This window comes from Microcaecilia unicolor, chromosome 4 (assembly GCF_901765095.1).
Source record: "Microcaecilia unicolor chromosome 4, aMicUni1.1, whole genome shotgun sequence".
In the NCBI taxonomy this organism is placed as follows: Eukaryota; Metazoa; Chordata; class Amphibia; order Gymnophiona; family Siphonopidae; genus Microcaecilia; species Microcaecilia unicolor.
The window spans coordinates 225550743-225573803 of record NC_044034.1 but is presented as its reverse complement, the minus strand read 5'-3'; the positions used below and the strand labels follow the sequence as shown (position 1 = coordinate 225573803).

General features: G+C 42.7%; 1 protein-coding gene across 3 annotated transcripts in view; it reads left to right on the top strand.

The window, feature by feature from the left end:
- The first annotated feature begins 626 nt into the window (after positions 1–626).
- IRF7 (interferon regulatory factor 7) overlaps positions 627–23061 on the top strand; it is a 118503-nt gene continuing 96068 nt past the window's right edge. For 2 of the 3 annotated variants that reach the window (XM_030201290.1, XM_030201289.1), the window contains exons 1-2: positions 630–918; positions 13646–13716. In XM_030201290.1, coding sequence (XP_030057150.1) covers positions 13700–13716 — 17 coding nt within the window. In that variant the 5' untranslated portion in view covers positions 630–918; positions 13646–13699. Of the gene's footprint in view, positions 919–13645; positions 13717–23061 lie in introns of all 3 variants that reach the window. The other variant, XM_030201291.1, reaches the window with a different exon arrangement.

Sequence of the window (23061 nt, the reverse complement as noted above, 5' to 3'; positions counted from 1 at the left end):
TTTTAATTAAAAAAATGATGTGCATCCGCTAATATAAGCCCCGCCTATGCTTTGAATATTCTCTTTCCTTAAATCTGTTCTTAAAGGTTAAAAGGTTTGACGGCCTTTCAATCAAGAGCAACAACTCTCCACGCTGTACATATATAGTGCTTGCTGTATGTGTGACAACGTGACACCGGCACAGTCAGTACGTAGACCGATACTATTGAGGAGCATAAAGAATCTTCAGAGACGTATATAATCAGAAATGAAATTAAAACTCAGAAAAGTACAGAGAGAGAAGCTTTGCATCTAGGGACCTGTGCGTGGGTGGAGGTGTTTTGCTCAAAATTTTTTTTATCTGGGCACATTATTGTATACATGTGCTGATGTTTCAAGAAAAGACAGACAGGAGCAACCTGTCAAAACCTGACCTAGCTTAAAGATGTTTTGCAAGTTGAAACACACTGACTGCTTGTAAATCGAAAGTTAGAGATCTGGGGAGAGATCATGTGATTTCCAGGAAAGGAAGTGTCAAAGTTGCCAATGCAGCTGCTGCTCCTCCTCCTCTGGCACTTACTCCTTCTGCCAAGGTGCTGATGCAACAGAGAAGAAAGACTTCAGTGGCACAACGTGAGCACAGGACTTGCCCTGCAGGACTTACGATGGGGTTTTCCTCTTCCGGAAACACGCCTTCCTCGGAATGTGGGCTCTTCTGGTTGGCTGATCACAAAACCCATTGAACATCTTCAGAATCCCAAACACTGTTCAGACTATAAAAGCGGGCGTTCAATTACGTATGCCTTGATATCACTGGTTATCTTTGATAAGGCTGCACGGACGGAGTGCATCACTCGATCAGCACTAGAAAGTTACCGTTGACACGGATCCCTTTGCTTGTACCGGGGTTTGCAAAGAACCTGCAGCAGGACAATAAAGGTAAAGGAGCAGAAGGTCAGGTGGAGTGCAGACTAGTGCATTAACGAACTTGCAGTTGTCTATATCTCTGTGAAGAGCAGGATTATGAGTAATGGGTTTAGTCAGAGCTGACTCGTTTATTGCACAAACAGTTGAAAGAGTTTAGATCTTTGTCAAAGCAAAGAAGGGGAAAAAGTGGGCTCATTCCTCAGGATAAGTTTTAGGACTATTGTAGGCTGAGATTTTATTTTTTCCATGCTTCCCTTCCAAGGCGCAGGGTTTATATTTCCTGTGGCAGGTTTGAACTGTGTATGCTAGTTACTCATTCTGCCCTGACATGGGGAAGGGGTGAGATGTTAATTAAAAAGCTAGTTAAAGTGTATAAGTCCAAGTGAATATATACATTGGGGGGGGGGGGGGCGACATTCCTTCTTTCAGTGCATTCAAGTGAGTTCACACAGCAACCACACAATTTTATACAAGGGTAATCAACCAGAACCCACACATCTGAGAGTTTACACGCTCTGTGCAGCCACAGCTTTCAGAAATTCTGCACTGCTTACTAGAAGACACAGGAATGGGGAAGGTAATTTTAAAGGAAACCCCAAACAGTGAGACTGCAGACAAGCTTCTGCATTCTAGTCCAAAATGTTGGTCTTTCTTTTACCACAAATTACAACTGAGAGCTCAGCAGGAAACCTTGTGAATGATACTATGCATATGAAGTCTCCAGTATTCTCAGCTTGGGGATTGACCAGAATTTCTGTCATTATCACATGTGCACTCTGAAAACCAGTAATAAGGGGCATGGGGGCTATAGGTAAGTGAGCTCAAGTAGATGGAACTTCTCTGTTAGTTCCTCTTTCTCATTATTAAAGCCTCTAAAAATGCAACTTCAGTTCTGAAGGCGCTTAGCTGGAAAACCCTTTTGCCAAGCTGTGGTAAGCATTAATGGATGCTTACCATAGCTTAAAATGGCATACGGCGGGACACGCTGAGGCTTCCCACAGTAAATTGCAAATATACGCGCATTACCCACCTGCTAAAATTTTTTAGCCAAGGGGGCATATCTGGGATCAGAGGGTGGGTGTTTCCGCACTATTCAGCGCAGCTACGTTACCGCATGCTAACTGATTACCACAGAATTAGCGAGTGAGCCCTTGTCACCTACAAAGCAGGTTGGGGTAAGGACTCCCCCGCTAATTTTTGTTAATGGCTGTGTGGTAATGGCAACATTAGCGCATGGCCATTAAATCAGAAAATTGGCCATTTTCCGACTGTGGCAAAAGTGACCTTAGTATTTTCCTACATAAGGGGCCCTTTTACTAAGCTGCAGTATAAAGGGCCCTGCGCTAAGGCCAATTTTACTGCAACAGTTAAAAAGGCCAAAAAAAAGATATGGCCATGTGGTAAGATTGCTCTTACCGTGTGGCCATGTGGGGGGGGGGGGGGGGGGGGGGGAAGCAGAAGCACCTACTGCCACCCATTGAGGTGGTGGTAAGGGTTCCCACACTAACCTGGCGGTAACTGAGTAGCATGCGGCACTGCCCTATTACCACAGGGTAGCACCGGGAATGCCGTGTGCTGGGGATGGAATTGCCGCCGGCATCCGTGTTGGGCTGGCGGTAGTTTCAAATTGGCATGCGGTAAGCCCACCATGGGCTTACTGCCGTTTAGTAAAAGGGCTCCTTAATGTGCAGAGTGCACCAGTGCATGTTAAAATTTTTCACAGCTTGTGTATTCTCCTTTAGTCTCTGGTATTCCTAAAATGCTAGCGTTTTTCATTTTATCGAAGCGTCTGGTTAATCTCAGTTCCAGCAGCTTGCTTTAATCTCTGCTATTTGCAACCCCTGATCAGCTCACCGATCCATGAGGATCTTGGGAGCCTTGGTGGTATACTAACAGTCTGCTGTCCGTGAGAGCACATTTTAATTGAAAAGCCAAGAGGCTAAAGCAGTGGGCTGAGAATCAGGGAAGCCAGCATTCAAATCCCACTGGCACTCTTTGTAAACTTGGGCAAGTTACTTAGGAACAAACTGAAGCCCTCAGGTTAATGTGTGCTATGTGCATAGTTAGTAAGTCTTATTTATAACAATGGAGCTTGTGTTTGATGTACATTGTTAATGCATCTTTATAAATGAGTGCCCTAGATTGCAAGCCCTCTGTGGACAAGGAAATAACCTACTGTATATAACTTGCCTCAAGCTACCACCAGGCAGGATGTGCAATAAATATATAAGGTAGCATTCAAAGGGTTTTTGATCTGCAAGAACAATTGTCTGCATCCTTCTTTTCAGACTTGACTTGATGTTGGTCTTCCACCTGTACTCAGTGGCTAAAGGAACCTTTGCATTTTCCACTCTGCATCAGCACCTCTCTCGCCCTCCTGTAGATAACTGGTCGTTCTTACACATCAGCCTAATGATAAACAGTAATAAATAAGTTAGTGTCAGAAATACTCTCTGAGGGCAGCAGAGCATGTTGCATCTCCTGTTCAGAAGGAATGGATCCTCAGGAGCTTAACCGAGATTGGATAGCAGAGCCGGTAGTGGGAGGCGGGGCTGGAGGTTGGGAGGCGGGGATAGTGCTGGGCAGACTTATACGGTCTGTGCCAGAGCCAGTGGTGGGAGGCGGGACTGGAGGTTGGGAGGCAGAGATAGTGCTGGGCAGACTTATACGGTCTGTGCCAGAGCCGGTGGTTGGGAGGCGGGGATAGTGCTGGGCAGACTTATACGTGTGTGCCCTGAAGAGCATAGGTACAAATCAAAGTAGAGTATACACAAAAAGTAGCACACATGAGTTGTCTTGTTGGGCAGACTGGATGGACCGTGCAGGTCTTTTTCTGCCATCATCTACTATGTTATGTTACTATGTTACTTATTTCTAGTGAAACATAAAGTGTGATAACAGGTAGGTGATTAGAATTGACTCGCACCGCATTATAGATTACGCCTAGAAAGTAGGTACTTGAAATGAATTGACAATGTATAAGAAGTTAGCCTGTTTCAAGAAAGAGAAAGTTGTACAACAGAGGACATGAGATAAAGCTCAGAGCTGAAAGACTGATAAGCTATGTCATTAAAAAGATGATGCATGAGCAGAGCACCTTCCTGGGGCTGGGAGTAAGGGTGGATGCTAAGAGTAACAGTTTGAGAGGGCACCAGGGTACAGCCCAAGCAGAGAGAATTTTTGCAGTTAAGAGTTAAGAGACAGCAGAATGTAGTGGCTTGTCTCATGTGGTTAATTTAATATGAAAGGTTGAAAGTCTTAGCGGACATTAAGACAACCATGTACTAGGATCTGTCTGGCAGGCTGTGATGGTAGAATTAATTAGCAAACTACGAGTATTGTATTGTAATAACTGTAAGACTTAGCGCAAACATAAATGCTCATACAGCTGATTCGTCTACAAGGCTACGCAGTGAACCTAGGAGACTTCCTAGTAATGGCAGCTAGTTGGGGGTCTGATTTATTGAGGTCTTTTCCCCATTCTCCGTGATAATAGAATCAAACTGGTTCTGACTGCCCGGCTGGAAATAACTAAGACTATTCAAAAACACAGGTGCTCACATAACTGGGTCTCTCTGGCAGGCTATGCAAGGGAAAAGTTGATTAAGGATATTAGCCAGGTGGCCTTGGGAGTGCCATTGCTTATCCCTGGTAATGAGCTATGACATCAACTTTTTGGAATTTCCTGAGTATCTGTGCTCTGAACCGCCGTTGTCAGACAGGATGCTGTGCACAATGGACCCTGATCTGACTCAGTGTGGCTTTTCTTATGTTCTTGTGATATAGGAGGTTTGTTGTTTGGACAACAGACATGCTAGTCCTGTTGGCTGTTGTCACAGTGTGAAGATGGCTGCTGATGAGAGAAGTGCAGCTCATTCCAAGTGAGTGTTTACCACCATGGGTAAGAAGAATGGAGAAGGTTAAGACTTACACTGCTGAGTCCTTTCCTATTCCCCTGATAGGACCCATTGAGTGGCTTGAAATCCAAGGTGCAGATTCGGATTCAGTTTGTTAGCTGCAACGAGAGAAGGTAGCTTGGAGTTTGAAACAGTATTGAGTCCTGTGAAATATGTTCTCCCTATGGTGCCTGGTCCTGAAGTTATGAGCAATGCTGCCACTGAGAAATATGCGAACCTGTCTGCCTTAGCAGCCATTGGGGTGGGACGCCAGTACAATTAGATGGACCCAGAGAAATTTTTAAAGAGAGTGGTTTAGGGGAAGATTTTCTTTCACTTGGACCCATCTAGTAGACCTTATCCTGGAGAAGTGTAGGTGGAACTTGCTATGAGACCATCCTATCCTGGAGTGTTAAAAACTTTAGTGGTTACACTGGATTCTATTTGGGCAGCTGTTGAAGCTCTACAAGGTATTGTGAATAAATGATTTGATTATCTTATGTATTCTTACTAACGAAATTCAGGGGCAGTGCCAAATCTATGATACTACCTTACTAGATCAAGCTATGAAAATTCAGGCATTGGAAAAGGAAAGTTTGGATTTCTCAGTTTTGGCCAGAATTTGCTTAAAGATAATATTAAATTAACTGCTAAACTTGAAAATTTGGAGAATTATCAAAGAAGATTAAACTTGAGACTGCTAATTTTTCCTCAAAGTGCATGTATTTCTACAAGGAAATTGTTTAAAAAAAAATCTCTCTGAATCTTTGCATTTCACTCCTGAAACGTCTTCTCCAGCTGAGAAAATATATTATCTTCCATCATCAGATAAAGTTGTGCAGATAGCACCTCAAGGATCAATCAGTAGTCTTGATGTTTCTCAGATTTTACAAACTTCCTTAGACTCTGAGAAGGTACCATCAACATTACTGGTTGTTTTTATAGTAGTATTTGACCAGATCATGTATTGAGATTATATTTTTGTAACCATGATGAATCTATATTTTTAGATTTAAAACCATCTATTTTCCATGATGTTTCTAAGAACAGCCAGCATTGAGGCCTCATGCTTTCCCTTGCAAACATATTTTAAAATTGCAAAAAAAAAAAAAGATATGTTTTCTGGGTACTTGACCTCTGTAACACATTTTTTGTCTAATAAAATGTTGACCCCTAAGGTACCACCCCAGGTTTAGTTTAATCTCAGGCAGAGAGTTGCCTAGATTTATTGGCCTCTCTCGTATGGCTGTTACTCCTCTGTGTAAAGATTTTTCTTTTCAGTTTTCTTATCTCCTGCCTTTCTTTGAATTGAGGGCTAAGTGCTTGCCATTTGATTTATTTATTACAATAGTTCAGATTTATTGTTATTCTTTGTTTAATGATGGCTAGCTATTTCTTCATTCTGTGCATTTGCAATTGAGTACATAAGTATTGCCATACTGGGACAGACCGAAGGTCCATCAAGCCCAGCATCCTGTTTCCAACAGTGGCCAATCCAGGTCACAAGTACCTGACAAGATCTAAAAAAAAAAAAGTGCAATACATTTTGTTGCTTATCCTAGAAATAAGCAGTGAATTTTCCCCAAGTCCATTTTAATAATGGTCTATGGACTTTTCCTTTAGAAAGCCATCCAAACCTTTTTTAAACCCAGCTAAGCTAACTGCTTTTACTACACTCTCTGGCAACGAATTCCAGAATTTAATTACTCGTTGAGTGAAGAAATATTTTCTCTGATTCGTTTTAAATTTACCACTTTCTAGCTTCACTGCATGCCCCCTAGTTCCTAGTCCTAATATTTTTGGAAAGAGTAAACAAGCGATTCACGTCTACCTGTTCCACTCCACTCATTATTTTATAGATCTCTATCATATCTCCCCTCAGCCATTTTTTTTCCAGACAATCAAAAAATACAAGAATATCACAGTGCATTGTGGTTAGACATGGGAAAGGTGGGTCCAGAAGAGAACAAAAGGAGATCTTCGGAGATCTTCTATATTTGTCTACCCCAAGCAAGAGAAAAACATTATCCTAGATACTACTACTACTACTTCTCCTGAATATGTCTGCAGGAGGCATCCTCCCACAGAAGTGCCCCTATAGTGTGCCTAAATTTGCATGCTATTAGCTCAGATCATAGGGGCATTAATGCCCCGCGCTGTTCCAGTGCTATCTTTAGAACCGCGCCGGGCTTCTGATCATCTGCACCTCATAAAGATCTTAAAAATGCTCACGCTCAATTGTATCCTTTGCTGTATGGATATAATAACTGGCCAGGCTTGATAGACAATGTAATCTTTCTTCTATCCTCTGCTGTGTTACTACTGACCTTCTATTAGATTTACTTTTGCATATGTTTTCAGCCACTTTCCTTTACAGATGAGGGCTGATTCCTATAGACATATTGAGGGTAATTTATTAAAGATTTTTCATAGATAAAGGCTTTTATAGGTACATAAAGTAAAAGTATGTACGTTGCCAGGAAGGTGCGTACTTTTACACGACCCATACATAGGTGTGTTTAAGAGTTAGGGCAGCATGTGGGCAGAGACATGATTTATTGGCCAATTTTCAAAGGGATTTAAGCAGGCAGGAGCCTTTCCTTCCCACCACCTAAGTGAGGATATTCAGCGGTACTTAACCGGAGAGTACCACTGAATATCCTCACAGACCGCCCAACCGAAAAGTGGGCAGGTCAGGGGCGGCACTGGGGTTATGTGGGTGCCAGCAATATTCAGTGCCGGCACCTGCATAGCTGAGCGGCCTAATTTAGGACCGCTTTAGAGCAGACACCCGCATAACTATTTTCACTTTTTAAAACCCTCCCAATCCCCCTCCTGGTCTCTCAAAGTGCCTGCCTCCCTCCCGCCTGCCACTTTGAAGTGGAACCGCAAGGGGCAGGAGTTGGGGGGCTTCACGCCTGCCCCCAACAACCCTCACTGGTCGACCAGGAAGATAGGTGGGTCTGGGGGGGGCTACCTAGATGTTGGGGTGTAGAGAGCTAGTTTGGGGAGGGCCTTGTAGTATCATGGAAAGGGAGAAGGGGGTAGGAGGAAGGGGGCTATTTGAGAGACCGGAAGGGGGATTGGGAGGGTATGGCAACACTTATGTTCTTATGCGGGTGCCAGCCCGATATTCAGCCAGGAGTCCGCATAATATCCAGGGCTAATCTAGGCAGTGGCAGTGCTTAAAAAAAACACTGACCGTTGCCAGCTGAATTCTGGTGGGGTTGTTTATAAAATACACGCGTACAGGTGTATGTTATACCTGTGGCTTTCAATGTAAGTGTGATTTCTGTCCTTTACTCTTGTATTTTATAAAGATACGGGGAGGGACATTTTCAATATGACGTTAAGTTCGAATTGAGACATTTTGCCGAAAGCGTCTCAAAAAAACCTCTAGCTTACCAGAAAAATGTCTACATTTCTGGTTTCATTATGGCTTTGAGCTAGATGTTTTCGTGTTCAACACATCCATCTGTAAGTACCATGAAGGGACCCAGGTGCAAATCCCAACTAAACCCTTTCATATTGTGTGGTGAGACTTCCAGGAACAGAGAAAACCTACTGTACCTAAAGGTCCACCACTACAATAGCCTTCAAAGTTGCAGGTCACTTATATATTTTGGTACAGGAGGTAATTCTGTGTTCCAGGAGGGCTCACACATTTGTACTGAAATGACAAGAGTTAGTGGGAATTGAACCTGGGTCCCCTTCTTCACTGTCCACTAGGCTACTCCATCCAGTTGCTTTCTGCTTTCTTAGGAATGGCCTTAATATCTGGAGCTATCACAGAGCCTGGTATGTATTGTCACTGTGGCATCTTTGGGGGTGGGGGGGGGGGGGGTTGGGAGGGGATCAGTGACCACTGAGGATTTAGGGGAGGGGGGAGTCATGCCTTAATCCCTTCAGTGGTCATCTGATTAGTTTTCTGACTTAATTGTGACTGAAACAGGTCTAGATAAAAATGTACTTCTTTTTTGCCTTGGACCTTTTTTTCTGTTCCATTATCACTGGATAACATCTACCCCCCACCCCCCACCCCCAATCCCGGTTTATTAAGCTGCACAGCAGCTGCTAGCGCGGTTTAGTAAACGGGCTAAATTTTAAGCATGCCCCTTAACACGCCCCCTTATGACTTGGACGAACTATAGAGTAAATGTTCCAATTCTGAGTTTCAAAAATTGCGACTTGGGACATTTTTGCGAGGAAAACGTCCATCTTCCGCTTTGTGCTGCTTTTGAGATGGTTTTTATGTTTTGAAAATGAGGGCCATAGGTGTTTTTATGTCCTTATAAAATAAGCTTGAGAGTAATTTTATAACAGTGAATCTGTATTTTGACACCGAGAAGATGCCTGTTTGAAGCTGATTCTGTACAGAAAAGTATCGTAGATTGCTTTTCTTTATCGAATACTAGCATAGAAGGGAAATATGCAAGTATATTTTTGGGACAAGCACTTGAATCAGTTATAGACCAGGTGCTAAAATACATGTCCACCATCACATTTAAGCTCCAGTTTATAGACTACTACCACCAATCATTTCTATAGTTCTTCTAGATGTACGCAGCGCTTTACACATTGTATGCAGGTACTTTCTCTGCCCCTAGTGGACTCACAATCTAAGCTTGTGTAACTGGGGGGAAATGGAGGGTTAAGTGACTTGCCCAGGGTCATAAGGAGCTGTAGAAGGAATTGAACCCAGTTCCCCTGCATCTCGGTGCATTGCACTAACCATTAGGCTACTCCTGGAATATTGGCATTTGCTGGTGTTTATATTGCTATGTTGGTCATTTAAATGCATTCTTTGTTCCTAAATATAGCTGCAAATGTCAGAGCGTGTTTACCTTTCTTCTGCATAAATATTCAGGACCTATGACACATAAAAGGGAAGTTTATAACTGTGTGTGTGTAGCTATTGCAGAGCTGCACAGAAAAGCAGTAGTTCTGCATGAAAGTGCACTACACACATGCCAAGAAGGTAGTTCATAAGTGCTGTTGCACGTAAAAAGTAAAGAGTGAAGGGTCATGGATTTGATATGCTGCCTTTCTGTGCTATTATATGCAGGTACTTTCTCTGTCTGTAGTGGGCTCACATTCTGTATGGGAGGTAAATGTGGGACATGGGTATCTCCCACTTTGTGTGTAACTTATAGAATATGTGCATTATGCACATTGGCCCAAATTCTATAAATGGCACCTTTAAAAAACCTGTGCCGAAAAACCACGCGCTTAGCCGATTCTGTGAAACTTGCCTAAAGTTGGTTTTGGAGCATAGATTAGGCTCAGACCATAGAAGTCCGCCCAGCACTGGTTTTACTCTCCAGTTACAGGCGTTGCCACCCAATCTCCGCTAAGATTCCGTAGATCCATTCCTTCTAAATAGAATTCCTTTGTGTTTATCCCATGGATTTTGAATTCCATTACCGTTTTCATCTCCACCACCTCCCGCGAGAGGGCATTCCATGCATCTACCATCCTTTCCGTGAAAAAATACTTCCTGACATTACTCTTGAGTATGCCCACTTCAACCTCAATTCATGTCCTCTAGTTCTACCACTTTCCCGTCTCCAGAAAAGGTTCGTTTGCGGATTAATACCTTTCAAATATTTGAACTTCTGTATCATATCACCCCTGTTTCGCCTTTCCTCCAAGGTATACATGTTCAGGTCGACAAGTCTCACCTCGTACGGTTTGCAACGCAAATCCCATACCAATTTTTTTAGCTTTTCTTTGCACCGCTTCCGGTCTTTTTACATCTTTAGCAAGATATGGCCTCCAAAACTGAACACAATACTCCAAGTGGGGCCTCACCATTGACTTGTAGAGGGCATCAACACCTCCTTTCTTCTGCTGGTTATTATACCCCTCTCTATGCAGCCTAGCATCCTTCTGGCCACGGCCGTCACCTTGTCACATTGTTTTTTCACATTCACATCCTTGGACACAAACACCTCAAGGTCTCTCTCCTGAGTCAAGCTTACTAATCTCTCCCCTCCTATTCGGCATCTCCTTTGGGTTTCTGCACCCCAAATGCAACACTCTGTACTTCTTGGCATTAAATTTTCTCTTTGAGTTAAATTGGAAGTCTGTACATATCCACATAATGTAACTGAATAAACGCTATTTTGTATTTAAAATTGATTACAGAGGTGTAGTGTGGGTACTGTGTGTAAAAAAAATTAAATTTTAACTGCCAGACCCTCGGCCATTCTTCTAACTTTTGGAGATCCCTTCTCATTGTTTCTACTCCCTCCAGGGTATCCACTCTATTGGCTATCTTCGTGTCATCTGCAAAAAGGCAAATCTTTCCTTCCAACCCTTCAGCAATATCTCTCACAAATATATTAAACAGAATCAGCCCCAGCACCGACCCCTGAGGAACTCCACTGCTCACCTTCCTTTCCTCTGAGCGGATTCCGTTTACCACCACCCTCTGCCACCTGTCAGTCAACCAGTTTCCTATCCAGTTCATCATTTTCGGTCCTAAGTTCAGCCCTTTCAGCTTATTCACGAGTCTTCTGTGGGGGACCATATCAAAGGCTTTGCTGAAATCCAAGTAGATTACATATAGCGCACGTCTTCCATCCAGTTCTTTGGTCATCCAGTCAAAGAAGTCAATGAGATTCGTTTGGGAGGATTTTCCTTTGGTAAAGCCATGTTGCCTCGGGTCCTGTAACCTGTTGACTTCTAGAAAATTAACTATCCTTTCTTTCAGCAGCAACTCCATTATTTTTCCTACCACCGACTTGAGACTTACCGGTCTGTAGTTTCCCACTTCTTCCCTTTCTCCTCGTCTCCAATCTCGTGGAACCTGTCCTGTCTCTAAAGATCTATTAAATAAATCTTTGAGGTCCCACCAGGACCTCTCTGAGCTCCCTCAGTATCCTGGGATGTATCTCATCTGGCCCCTTAGCTTTGTCCACCTTCAGATTTTCCAGCTGTTTATAAACTCTTTCGACTGTAAATGGCACAGTATCCACTCCATTCCCAGATATTCCTTCAGCAGCCAACCACGGTCCTCCAGGATTTTCCTCCGTGAATACTGAAGAGAAGTAATTGTTTAGCACATTTGCTTTATCCTCCTCTCTCCACATAACTATTCTCATTATCTTTCAGTCTTGCAAGTCCATTCCTTCCTCCAATATATCTGAAAGGTCTTGTCACCTCTCTTTACATCTTTAGCCATTTTTTCTTCTGCTCGCACTTTCGCTAGCTGTATTTCACTCTTCACTTCTTTGAGTTTAATCCAATAATCTCTTCTGTGATCCTCTCATTTTGTTAATATTTCTTGAACAAAGCCTCTTTTGCTCTTATTTTTTTTTAGCTACTTGTTTGGAGAACCATATAGGCTTCCTGTTTCTCTTGGTTTTGTTTACTTTCCTCGCGTAAAGATCAGTTGCCATATTTATAGCAGCCTTTAGCTTTGACCACTGATTTTCCACTTCTCCTACGCCTTCCCACTCCAACAGCTCCTCCTTCAGGTATTCCCCCATTTTATCATTTAGGAGCGTAAAGTTTAGAATAAGACCCTCGGGCCATTCTTGTGCCTAAAATCTAGGCACACCCATTTAGGCCACCTAAAACCAGGTCCACATAACTTCGCCCAACTTTAGGCGCAATCATGGTGCCGAAAAACCATGCACTTAGCTGATTCTGTAAAACTTGCCTAAAGTTAGTTTTGGAGCATAGATTAGACTCAAAATTTAGAAGCGTCAGCTTTGTAGAATAAGACAGTGGCCGTTTTTGCTCCTAAAATCCAGGTGCACCCATTTAGGCCACCTAAAACCAGATCTACATAAGTGAGCCCAGCTTTAGGCTCATCATTTTTAGAAACGCCCACAACCCACCCATGGCCATATCCCCTTTTCAGCTGCACCTATTAGAATAGACTCGCACCACATTATAGACTGAGCCTAGAAAATTGTGTGCATAAATTCTAATTATTGCCAATGAGTGCCGCTAATTGGTTAAGTGCCAATTATCGGCACTGATTGACTTGTCAATTAAGTTGTATGCACAGTTTTGCCATTTATAGAATTTGGGAGATTGTGTGTTGCTCTTGGGCCCATTTACGCCTGCTATTGACCTGGAATAAGTGGACCTGCCTAACTTTACATGTGTCAATGTGGGTTTACACCAGCATTTATAATGGGCACCCAGATAAAGTAGGTGCTCCCCACGCAGCATTGGGGGGGGGGGGGCCTAACAGTGTGTCCTGTTCTATAATTTCCTCATTTAGTTTCCGGCATTTAGGAACATTTTGCAAAACTGAGGGTGTTTAAAACTGGAGATGGTGTGGGGTCCCTTGTGCATGAGGGGCTATGAAGGCATGCTATTAACAAAATTATGAGTTTTAAGACAGTCAATGAATCCTAATCAATTGATTCTGGATTTCCCATCTGAAATCAGGAAACAGTGAGAAATGATCATTCGGAGCATGATGTATGAATTAGGCTGATACCTCACAGCCCTGGGCTTCTCATATTCTCCACTGATTCCTATATCTCAAAATCTTGATTTTAGAAAAAGAAATAGCATTATTAAAGTTCTGCTTGTCTGCCATCCCTCCTTCAGTCTCTTTCCTAATAGACTCTGAGGCCTTGCTAGTTTTTAACTTAGATCCCAAGCTCCCCTTCCATATGTGTTGTCTGTTCCTTTTTTGTCTGTCTGTCTTCATTAGATTCTGAGCTTCAAGGAGCAGGATCTGTCTATTATACATGTCTATAAAATGCTGTGTACACCTGGTGTACAAAGAACAATACTAATACCTTTTGAAAATGCTTGCTGGAAGTGCTTATAATCAGCAATGAGAAACTGACAGGAATTTTTCTCGTCCTATAAAGGAGAACATCCACGGAGCAAGCTAATCCAGGCCACATCCAGAATCTTGTTGTAACATGGCAGGAAACGACAGGTGAGCTGCTTCCAGGAGCATGGGCTGAACATTCAAATCATTAACCAGCTAGTCCCACCCTCAATCCAGAAATCCAGGCACAGACTGTGTACTCTTGGGAACCCACTACACTTGCATCCTGAGTCCCGTATATAGGTATTGCTATAGGGCGTGACTAGCTGATACCCTTTCCCCCACACCATCACAAGCCACATCTGGGAATAAGACCCAGGTCTTATAAATGGGTTAAGATTTTATCAATGTCTTGTCCCATATATGGCAAGACAGATCAGGATGGGCTGGAGTGGGTTTCGGCAACAACTCTAGTAAATGGGAAGTAGGGCCAGTTCCGAGCAGACTTTTATGAGCTGAATCCTGAGTGCAGGTGCTGTATATCACCGTGGGGGAGGGGAACTTAGCTAGTATAATGTTAGTAATGCTATTGGATTGTTGGTTCGACTATGAATTGATAATGAATGTATGATTGTTGGGCAGACTGGATGGACTATGTCGTCATTTATTATGTTACTGTGTTAAGTTATAGTGACCGGGTGCCCAGCTAATATTGGTAAATTGCATTAAGGGAGGAAGTTATCATTGAGGGCTTCTGTTAAGATGGGTTACTTTATCATAAGCTGTGTTATTTTACCACAGGGTTTCATTGACTAAAATGGGACCCTGAGCTAAAATTTCACTACTTGTAGTAAAATAACCCATCTTAACAGAAGCCTTGACAACTGCCCCCCCCCCCCCCCCCCAAGACCTTGATGGGCCTGTCAGGAAGCATTGTTCTGTATTTCAGTGGGTTTAAGGTGTATTATGTCAAGGCTGAAAAAATGTTTTTGTTTATGCTTCTAAAATATGGAATTCTGAGACTTTAAGGCTACTTGTGCTTTCTGAAATTGATCAAATCCTGGCTTTTTAAAATTGATCTTAGTTAATTTTATCATGGCCTGAGACAGTAGTTGGTTGGTGTCTACAGATCTTGAATTTTGATTTATGCTTTGCTCTCTCACCTGATAGGCTCTGTCTACTCAGGAGATTAACATGCAGTTAACCACTGTGAAGACTCAGAACTCTTCAACCAAAATTTTCTTTAATGCAAATCAAATAAATATAACTTACAGTTAGATGTGCTGAACACGTCTCTGCCTTGCAGACTGGGGAGTGTGTTCTCACCAGCTCACCCTGTAACCAGGGAAGCCAGGAAATCTCAGCACTGGCCGATGCTGTCAATAGTTTTAAATGGCAAAAACCTGGTCATTTACAGTAGCTTGAAAGGGGAGTATGCAACGGGGACAGCAAAGTCAGCTTACAGTCCTTAGAAAACCATGCTGTAGTCACACTCTCAAACCCTAAAAAGAGAGAAGGGCGGGCTCCAGCCCACATACACAGGGGCAAGGCCATCTAATAAGAAAAGTCCCACAAGGCATGTGCTCAGAAAAAGCCTGTTAAATCGCACTGCAGGAAGACTAAATATTTGTAATCCAAAGGCACTTCTTGCTTTTCTTTAAGGCACAGGCAATGCAATCTCATATAACAATGTCCAACATATAGATATACAAAATAAACAACCTGCCTCCATGAATATGGGGGAGGGGGCAGAATAATTTATATGTACATGTTTTATTCATGATATGCTGCTGGTTGTAGGTTTTATTTTGTCTTGTTTACATAGTAGCAAGTGACAGCAGATAAAGATCTGAACAGTACATCCAGTCTGCCCAGCAGTCACACTCATTTTAATTGGTTTCATTATTCTAATAATTGTGTTTTATGTGAATATTGTATATTATCTAAAGTATTTTTGTGTGATTTAATAAGCAGGGCTGAGAATACACGCAACCAGTCTTCAGAATATCCACAATGAATATGTATGAGATGGGATTGCAACACTGCCTCCATTGTATGCAGGTCAGAGGCAGAACCAGGGGTTATGTGGGTGCCAAAAATGTTCAGTGCCAGTGCTCACATAGCTAGCCAGGAATCTAGAACCCCATAAAAAGCAGTCCTTATTTTGCTCGGTTAGCTATGTGGGTTCCAGCACTGAATATCGGCCATTATCCACATACCTTCCAGGTCTCAGTCTGCAAAGTACAATTGTCCTCCCTTCCCTCCCACCTCTCCCCAGCACAACCTTTGAGACCCCCTTCCAGTGCTGGCAAAGTCTCCAATGTCCCCTCTCCCCTCCCTGAAACATCCTCTGGGTCCCACTCCCATCTCCAACACACCTTCCATTCTTCCAGCCCCCTCCCCCCAGGCCTGTTTTAGCCCCTAATGGTCTAGTAGAGTGATGGGGGCAAGAGCAAACACCCCTAGCAACTCCATTGTAAAAATAGTCACTATTTCCTCTAGCAATACTTTGTGGTAGCTATTTTTAAAATGGAGATGCTAAGGGCAGGAGTGAGTGGAGTTCGCTTCTGCCCCCATTGCCCTGCTGGACTACCAGGAAATAAGGTTGTGTCCTAGGGAGGGCGGGGGGGGGGGGGGGGACATGCACACCCTGCTGATGTAGGGCCCAGCCAATATTCATCCGGGGCCCAGTATCAGCTGGGATCCACAAGTGGCCTGTCTCAGTCTGGTCAGCCACCGATATTCACTGTCAGTGCCTGGATTTGGCCTGGCATTGAATATCGGGGACTAATTTAGCCAATGGCAGTCGGCGTTTAAAAAAAAAAAAAGAAACCTGCTGACTGCTGCTGGATAAATATTGACTGGAGAATTCTTAAAAAAAAATCTTTATTACAGCCATACAATACCAGAACAGGCACCAAAAAACAATACAATGTGGTAAGTTTCAGTTTACACCCCTCTCACCACCCCTTTCCCAATCAAGAACATAAAAAAAACAGATCAGACCACACATGTTGATTCTTCACAGTGATCTGAATCCACAGTCATAAGTCCAAACAGTGTCATCCAGTGGTGTGCTGGAGCAGGCTCTCACAGGCTCTCGAGAGCCATTTGTAAGTTTTTAAGAATTTTGGGAGCCGGTTCTCCATGGCTACTTTAACAAATGGATCCCAAAATGTGGGCTTGGGCCCCTCCTGATTTCTCTTTTACTTTGCTGGCGAGAGAGAGCCCCCTGTTAACAATTTACCAGCACACCCCTGGTGTCACCCCCCCCCCCCCAAGTCACAAGGTCAACAGAGACTACGAGCGCAATGTGGCAAATGTGACTGGAGAACTCTTTAATATGTCCAAAAAATCTGACAGAATGATGGGCAAAACCAGAAGGTTTTGTGGAGTGGAGCCAGAGGATGTGTGAAGCAGAAAAGAGTATTAAGTAGTGTGATAGAAAAAGTGGCAGTCCTAAGAGATGTATTTCAATAGATAGTTAATATTCAGTTTTCAGTAGTGGAGTTACATGATCATACTTTCTACCACCAGTAATCCAGTTTAATTGTAAGTGGTGGATCTCTCACACAGAGACCCTTGACTAGAACATTACAATAATCTAAGTGTATGATTACCACAGAATGTTTGAGAGTGCATAAAGCCTTAGGTTCAAGTAAATTCCAGACAGAACAAATTTGATATAATTTGAAAAAGCGTTTGCTAATGACAGAAGAAATACATGGACGGAAATTCAACTTAGAATCAAGGAGTACTCCTAATATTTTTGTTGTCTCACTGATGGGAATATTAGCGCCAGTGAGAGTGATAGATTCCAGAATATTATTATTCTGACCTGAAGAAAACGGTCAAGCCTTCGTTTTATTGAAATTCAGTTGCATTTGGTTAGCTTTCAGCCAACTAGCAACTGCAGTCAGTTTGGAATTTATCGCTGATCTCAGCCTTTCAGATTTACTGCTAACGCTTTCTGTAGTACTTGCATTGTGCCAAAGAAAGCTTCCTTCTAGAGTTCACAAAATTTACAGTCACACATATAGGCAACTTATCCAGTTGTGCTTGAAAATTTCTTTTAACTAAGCCTGTGGAACATAAAATGATGGAAAATATTTGTGTCTTTCTGCCACACCTTCATGGTATCTGAGTGGGCCACGCTTTGTCACATCAGCGTTTTCTCTGGAAGTGCCTGCCTACTATCAGCAGACCTCACGTTCTTATCATTTCTTGTTATGGCTTTACAGGGAGGAGGGAGAGCACAGGACAGATCTTTGATAGACTTCAGAAGAACTTCCTTATTTGCTGTTTACTTACTAGAGGTCTCCTTTGTTCTGTGCAACCTAGTTCTAGGTTTAGATTGAAGGTGGGGAGGAGGAATCTGATCACAGTAGCAACTGTTTTCACTTAATTTCTTTAACCCAGTGATTCCCAAACTGGGTTCCTCTAGAAATTAGATTATAGAATCCTGTTTATATGAACATATTTATGGTTACATAAATTGAGGGTTCCTCAGTGTATGAGAAAAGTATTGTCTGGGTTTCCCCATAGTAAAAAGTTTGGAAATCATTGCTTTAATTCCTCTCTCCTGCGCAGTCTCTGTCCCAGCTCTTCCTCTCCCATTCCTCCCATGCTGTAAATACCTCCGCAGGTGCAGTGTGCAGTCCTCTGGTTTTGCACCATGCAGCTGTTTCAAAGTGTGAGCTGCACAAGTGCTTTAAATCCTTAGCTGTTCAGTCTCGTAGCAACAGCAGTGAACTTTGAGATCGTGCGTACCACACTTTGAGAGAGCCCTGCTATGCAGAGACAAGACATAGTGGCAGCTTTTCAACAGTGACTAGCCTCCTGCCAGCTTGGGATAATTCTGCACAGAAAAAGGTCAGTTCTGTTCAGTGGTGGAATCCTGTGCAAATTCTGCATTGTGCAGTTGCACAGAATTCCCCCAGGAATTAGGGGGTCCTTTTACTAAGGTGCACTGAAAATGACTTGCGGTAGTGTAGGCGCGGGTTTTGGGCATGCGCCAATCCATTTTTCAGCGTGCCTGTAAAGGTCGTCTTAAAATTTTTGCCAAAAATGGATGTGTGGCAAAATGAAAATTGCCGCACATCCATTTTGGGTCTGAGACCTTACCGCCAGCCATTGATCTAGCGGTAAAGTTTCACGCGGTAACTGGGTGGTAATGACCTACGTGCACCAAATGCCACTTGGCGCACTTTAGAAAATTTAAAAAACAAATTTCGGGCACATGTAGCGGATGCACGCCAAAAATGAAATTACCGCAAGGGCCATGCAGAAACCGTGCAGTAACTCCATTTTGGTGCATGTAGACACTTACATGGCTTAGTAAAAGGGCCCCTAGATTTGCATGTTGCTCACGAAAATCCTAAGCACAGGGGTCAACTCTGTGGGTGCTTAGCACCGCCAATATTAAGCAATCTCCTTTTACTGTGTCCAAGTTGGAGTAATTTGTGTTGTGTTGAGCATCTGCAATCATTTTGAAAAGCATGCGGCTGTGTATCTATTTTTTAAAAACTTATATTTCGCCTACAACTAAGTGGATTACAAGAGCACATACATAATCCAGTTTAAACAAATAAAATTCAAATCAATACAAAACATTGACCTCATATTAAACACAATCAAATGTGGTCTTGGCAAATTAAATAAAATAAAAAAGGGAAATGGGACTTGATATACCGCCTTTCTGAGGTTTTTGCAACTACATTCAAAGTGGTTTACAAGGGGCAATGGAGGGTTGTGACTTGTCCAGAGTCACAAGGAGCTGCAGTGGGAATTGAACTCAGTTCCCCAGGATCAAAGTCCACTACACTAACCACTTCACACTATAAAAACTATTCTTTGCTGCAACAGTTTACAAAATTTAACATATTAGCTCCATACCTGCACACACAGATGTGTCTTCAGTAATTTACGGAAAGATGTCATGCTACTACACAATCTAATGACTCCAGGTAGTGCATTCCAAAACTGTGGACCATCGAGTGAGAACACTGAATTCCAAGTACAACTGTATTTTGCAAATCTCCAGTTATTAGCAGCATCACATGATCTGATCTCAACGCCCTTAATGGCTGATACACAATGATGGATTCTTTCAAATATCAGGGAACATAAACTGCATATAATTCTTGATGAATTAAGCATGCAATTTTGTATAATACTCTAAATTGGATAGGTAACCAGTGCAAAGAACGGAGCACAGGTGTTACATGTTGAAAACGAGAGATACCACTTTGCATGGTAGTTTTGAGTTTGCGTCAGGAATGCTGTAGCCTCCGTTAGAAGATGTGGTAATGTTATCGTTTAATAAAATTAACTTATGAACCACATGTGTTTAGTTTTTATTCTAGTACGGTCAGTTTGAGTTGGCATTTACTGAAAATGTACCAATAATTTCAGTGTGTAGTGCTGCAACAGCAGTAAAGGCTACGTGTTTGTAGGATCTACCATATGTACTCAACTATAGGGCCTCGGGGGCCTGGATCCAGGGCCCCTGGTTTGCCTGACAAGGGTCCCCAGCCCCCGCCAGCTGAAGCCTTTCTCCAGCACTGTTCTCTGCATATTGCCTGCTCTGCTTCCTCTCATGTCATGTGTATGCTCAGTTTTTGTGAAACTGAGCTTTGTGGGGTTGCGGCAAGGAGGCGGGCCAAACTGTGCCCCCCCCCCCCCAATGTTGAGGTCTGGCTACACCCTTACTATAAGTCAAGAGATTTTGCCCCCCCCCCCCCAAAAAAAAAAAGTTTAAAAAAACAATCCGAGCCATCTTATCTATGAGGCCCTCACTTGGGAAAGCACCTCTGTCTCCCTCCTACCTTTGGAGTTCAAAACTGTTCCCTTTCTCCCTTCCTTCCCTCTCTCCCTCCACCAGCCTGCGGATTCAGCCTGTCAATCCCTACCACCCTCCCTGTGTACCTGCAAAAGAAGTTTCCATATGGCCGCAGCGGTGTAGTAATCCTCTTAAGCTATTTGCGGCCTGCCCCCGGAGCACTCTGATTTTAAAATGTATCCCACCCCCTGTCCCCTAAGGTAGGCAGATGAGTGGGGAGGGGCAAGTGGTTGCAAGGAGTGAGTTGATTGGTATGTCAGGTGGTTAAAAATATGTAGGTAAACAGGGAAGTTGTTTGTTTGAGGAGTAGGTTGTTTGTGGGCTTGGGTAGATAACTGGTTTGGGTAGATTGACAGGTTGGTGAAGGTTTGGTTAGATGGGTTGGGGAGTGGGTTAGTGAGTAGATGGGGGTGGGGTAAGTGCTTAGTTAAGTTGGTGGGGTAAGGTTGGTGAAAGGGTGGGTACCTGGCTTAGAATGCCAGAATACAGGGATTCTTGAATAAGGACCCTGCAATCTGGGTGCTTTAGGTCAGGGGGGGGTCTCAGATCTAAGCTTAGCACAGTTTATCACAGTATATCAGCCCTACTAAGGAGTTGATTTTCAAAGCCATTTATCTGCATAAATAGTAATTTACTTGGATAAATTGACTGTCTGTCTGAAAATGTCTTCGTTTTAAGAGTTAAGTGTGTACATTCTTTCACAGTGTGCTTATTCACTGGAATGTGAAGAGATGTTTCCAGAGGTGTGTTTAGGTCTTTGTTCATCTTCTGCCTTTTACAGCCTTGGTTGTTACAGTTTACTTTTCTTTCATTACTGGAACTATTGCTATTACAGCTGATCAAGTTATAACATAAAATAAGTAGGGAGAGCATGCAGAGCATGTCTCATGGAATTCTCTCTATCCTCTGTGTGTGTGTGCGTGCATTTGTGCACACATCTGCATTTTGAACTGTTGCTTGTATGTATGTTTTGTCTTGCATTGTATGGTATATCTCTCTGTATGGTTTGATTTTTCTTTGTTCGTATGTATGTGTGCATGCATGGATATGATTGTGCACTTTGTATCAATGTCTGTGTTGGCTTTTCTATGTCTTTGATGGGGAGAGCAGTTTGATGAAATTTCATAATGCTGCTTTACAGTGAATTAGTGTATAGTATGTGTGCTGGAGCTGTTGAAACTGCTTCTCCCGCAGAAATATATTGAAGCATTTTTGGAGGGGCCTCATTTCTCGTTCACCCCCACCAATTTGCTGGTTCCTACCCACTGTCTCTGCTGTCATTCACACTGGAAGCAGGCGGGGAGGACTGTAGATACATACCCCCTGATATTCAGAACCATTTAACCAGCCAAGAACAGGACCTGGTCAGTTAAATGTCACTTAACTGGCTATCCAACGATATTCAGCGGGGGATAACTGTCCCCTGCTGAATATTCCCTGTTAGCAGCTAAGAGATAACCGGCTATATCACGTGATATAGCTGGTTATCCCCAAATATTCAGTGCATAGCCGGCTATTTTAGATGGCCACATTGGGCTGCGTAAATAGCTGGAATAGCCAGTTTGAACTTAACCTGTTATCTTTGAATAACCTTTCTACTACCCCATATCCATTCCTTTCCATCTTTCTACGCCTACCTCCCAACGCTCTTTTCCTTCTGAACCCAATTCCTCCTATGTTTAACTTACTTTCCATTAACCCCATTAGTTTTGCGTTTACCACAGACTATATTCTTCTTACAACTTTGTAATTATTTATATTGTTACTATGTAAGCCGCATTGAGCCTGCCATGTGTGGGAAAGCGCGGGGTACAAATGTAATAAATAAACATCGCTGGTTAACTTTAAAACTGGATATTCAATTCTGGTCACCAGAAATGGCCTGCCATTGAATATCCAGGCTCCCTCCTGTGGTCTGAATATCAACCCTGAAGTTTTTCTAAACTCTGGAAAAATATCCAGATGCATTAGTCATTCTTGTAGCGCTGAACATTTATGCAAAAAGGTTTTTGGATCCTGAAAAAAAAGCCAGCAGTTGTCAATCCTAGCCTTTTGAATCTGGAGCACATTTCAGAGTGCCTCCCAAAACACATGGACCCAAAATATATGCAGTTTGTCAGTGCCTCAGTCTGGCATTGCATGTGGCAACATATATATGGCAGTACACAGAGCAACCAAAAAGAAACTGATTCAGTTAATAGTTTGCACAGTAGAATTAACAAAGAAAATGACACATGTACAGATTAACTAAAAATGCAGCCCGGATATGGAACTATTTACAATCCCTGTGTGTGTATGTGTATATTATACTACACATTTTTTTAATGTTTTTTTTTATACATCTTTTGTATTTATACATTTGAACATGTAGATATTCAACTCCTAAAGCAGGCATATTTTTGCCGAAACACAGACTGTGTTGAGCCTACGTTATCTAGTTTTTCAATAAACACTTTTTACTACAATCAACCTCTGGAATTTCATTTGTTTTGTCCTACATCCCTTCCATACTTCTCTGGTTGTCTCTCTGTTGTATGTGCCATGCATGTTCATGTATTGTTTGTGTGCTGTATTTTACGTGGGGTATCTGTGAGGTTGGAAGTAGTTTCAGGAGGTGAGTATGGGAGGTAAGAGCAGTTGCGGGGGTAGTTATGGGTGTGGTGATGGTTTGA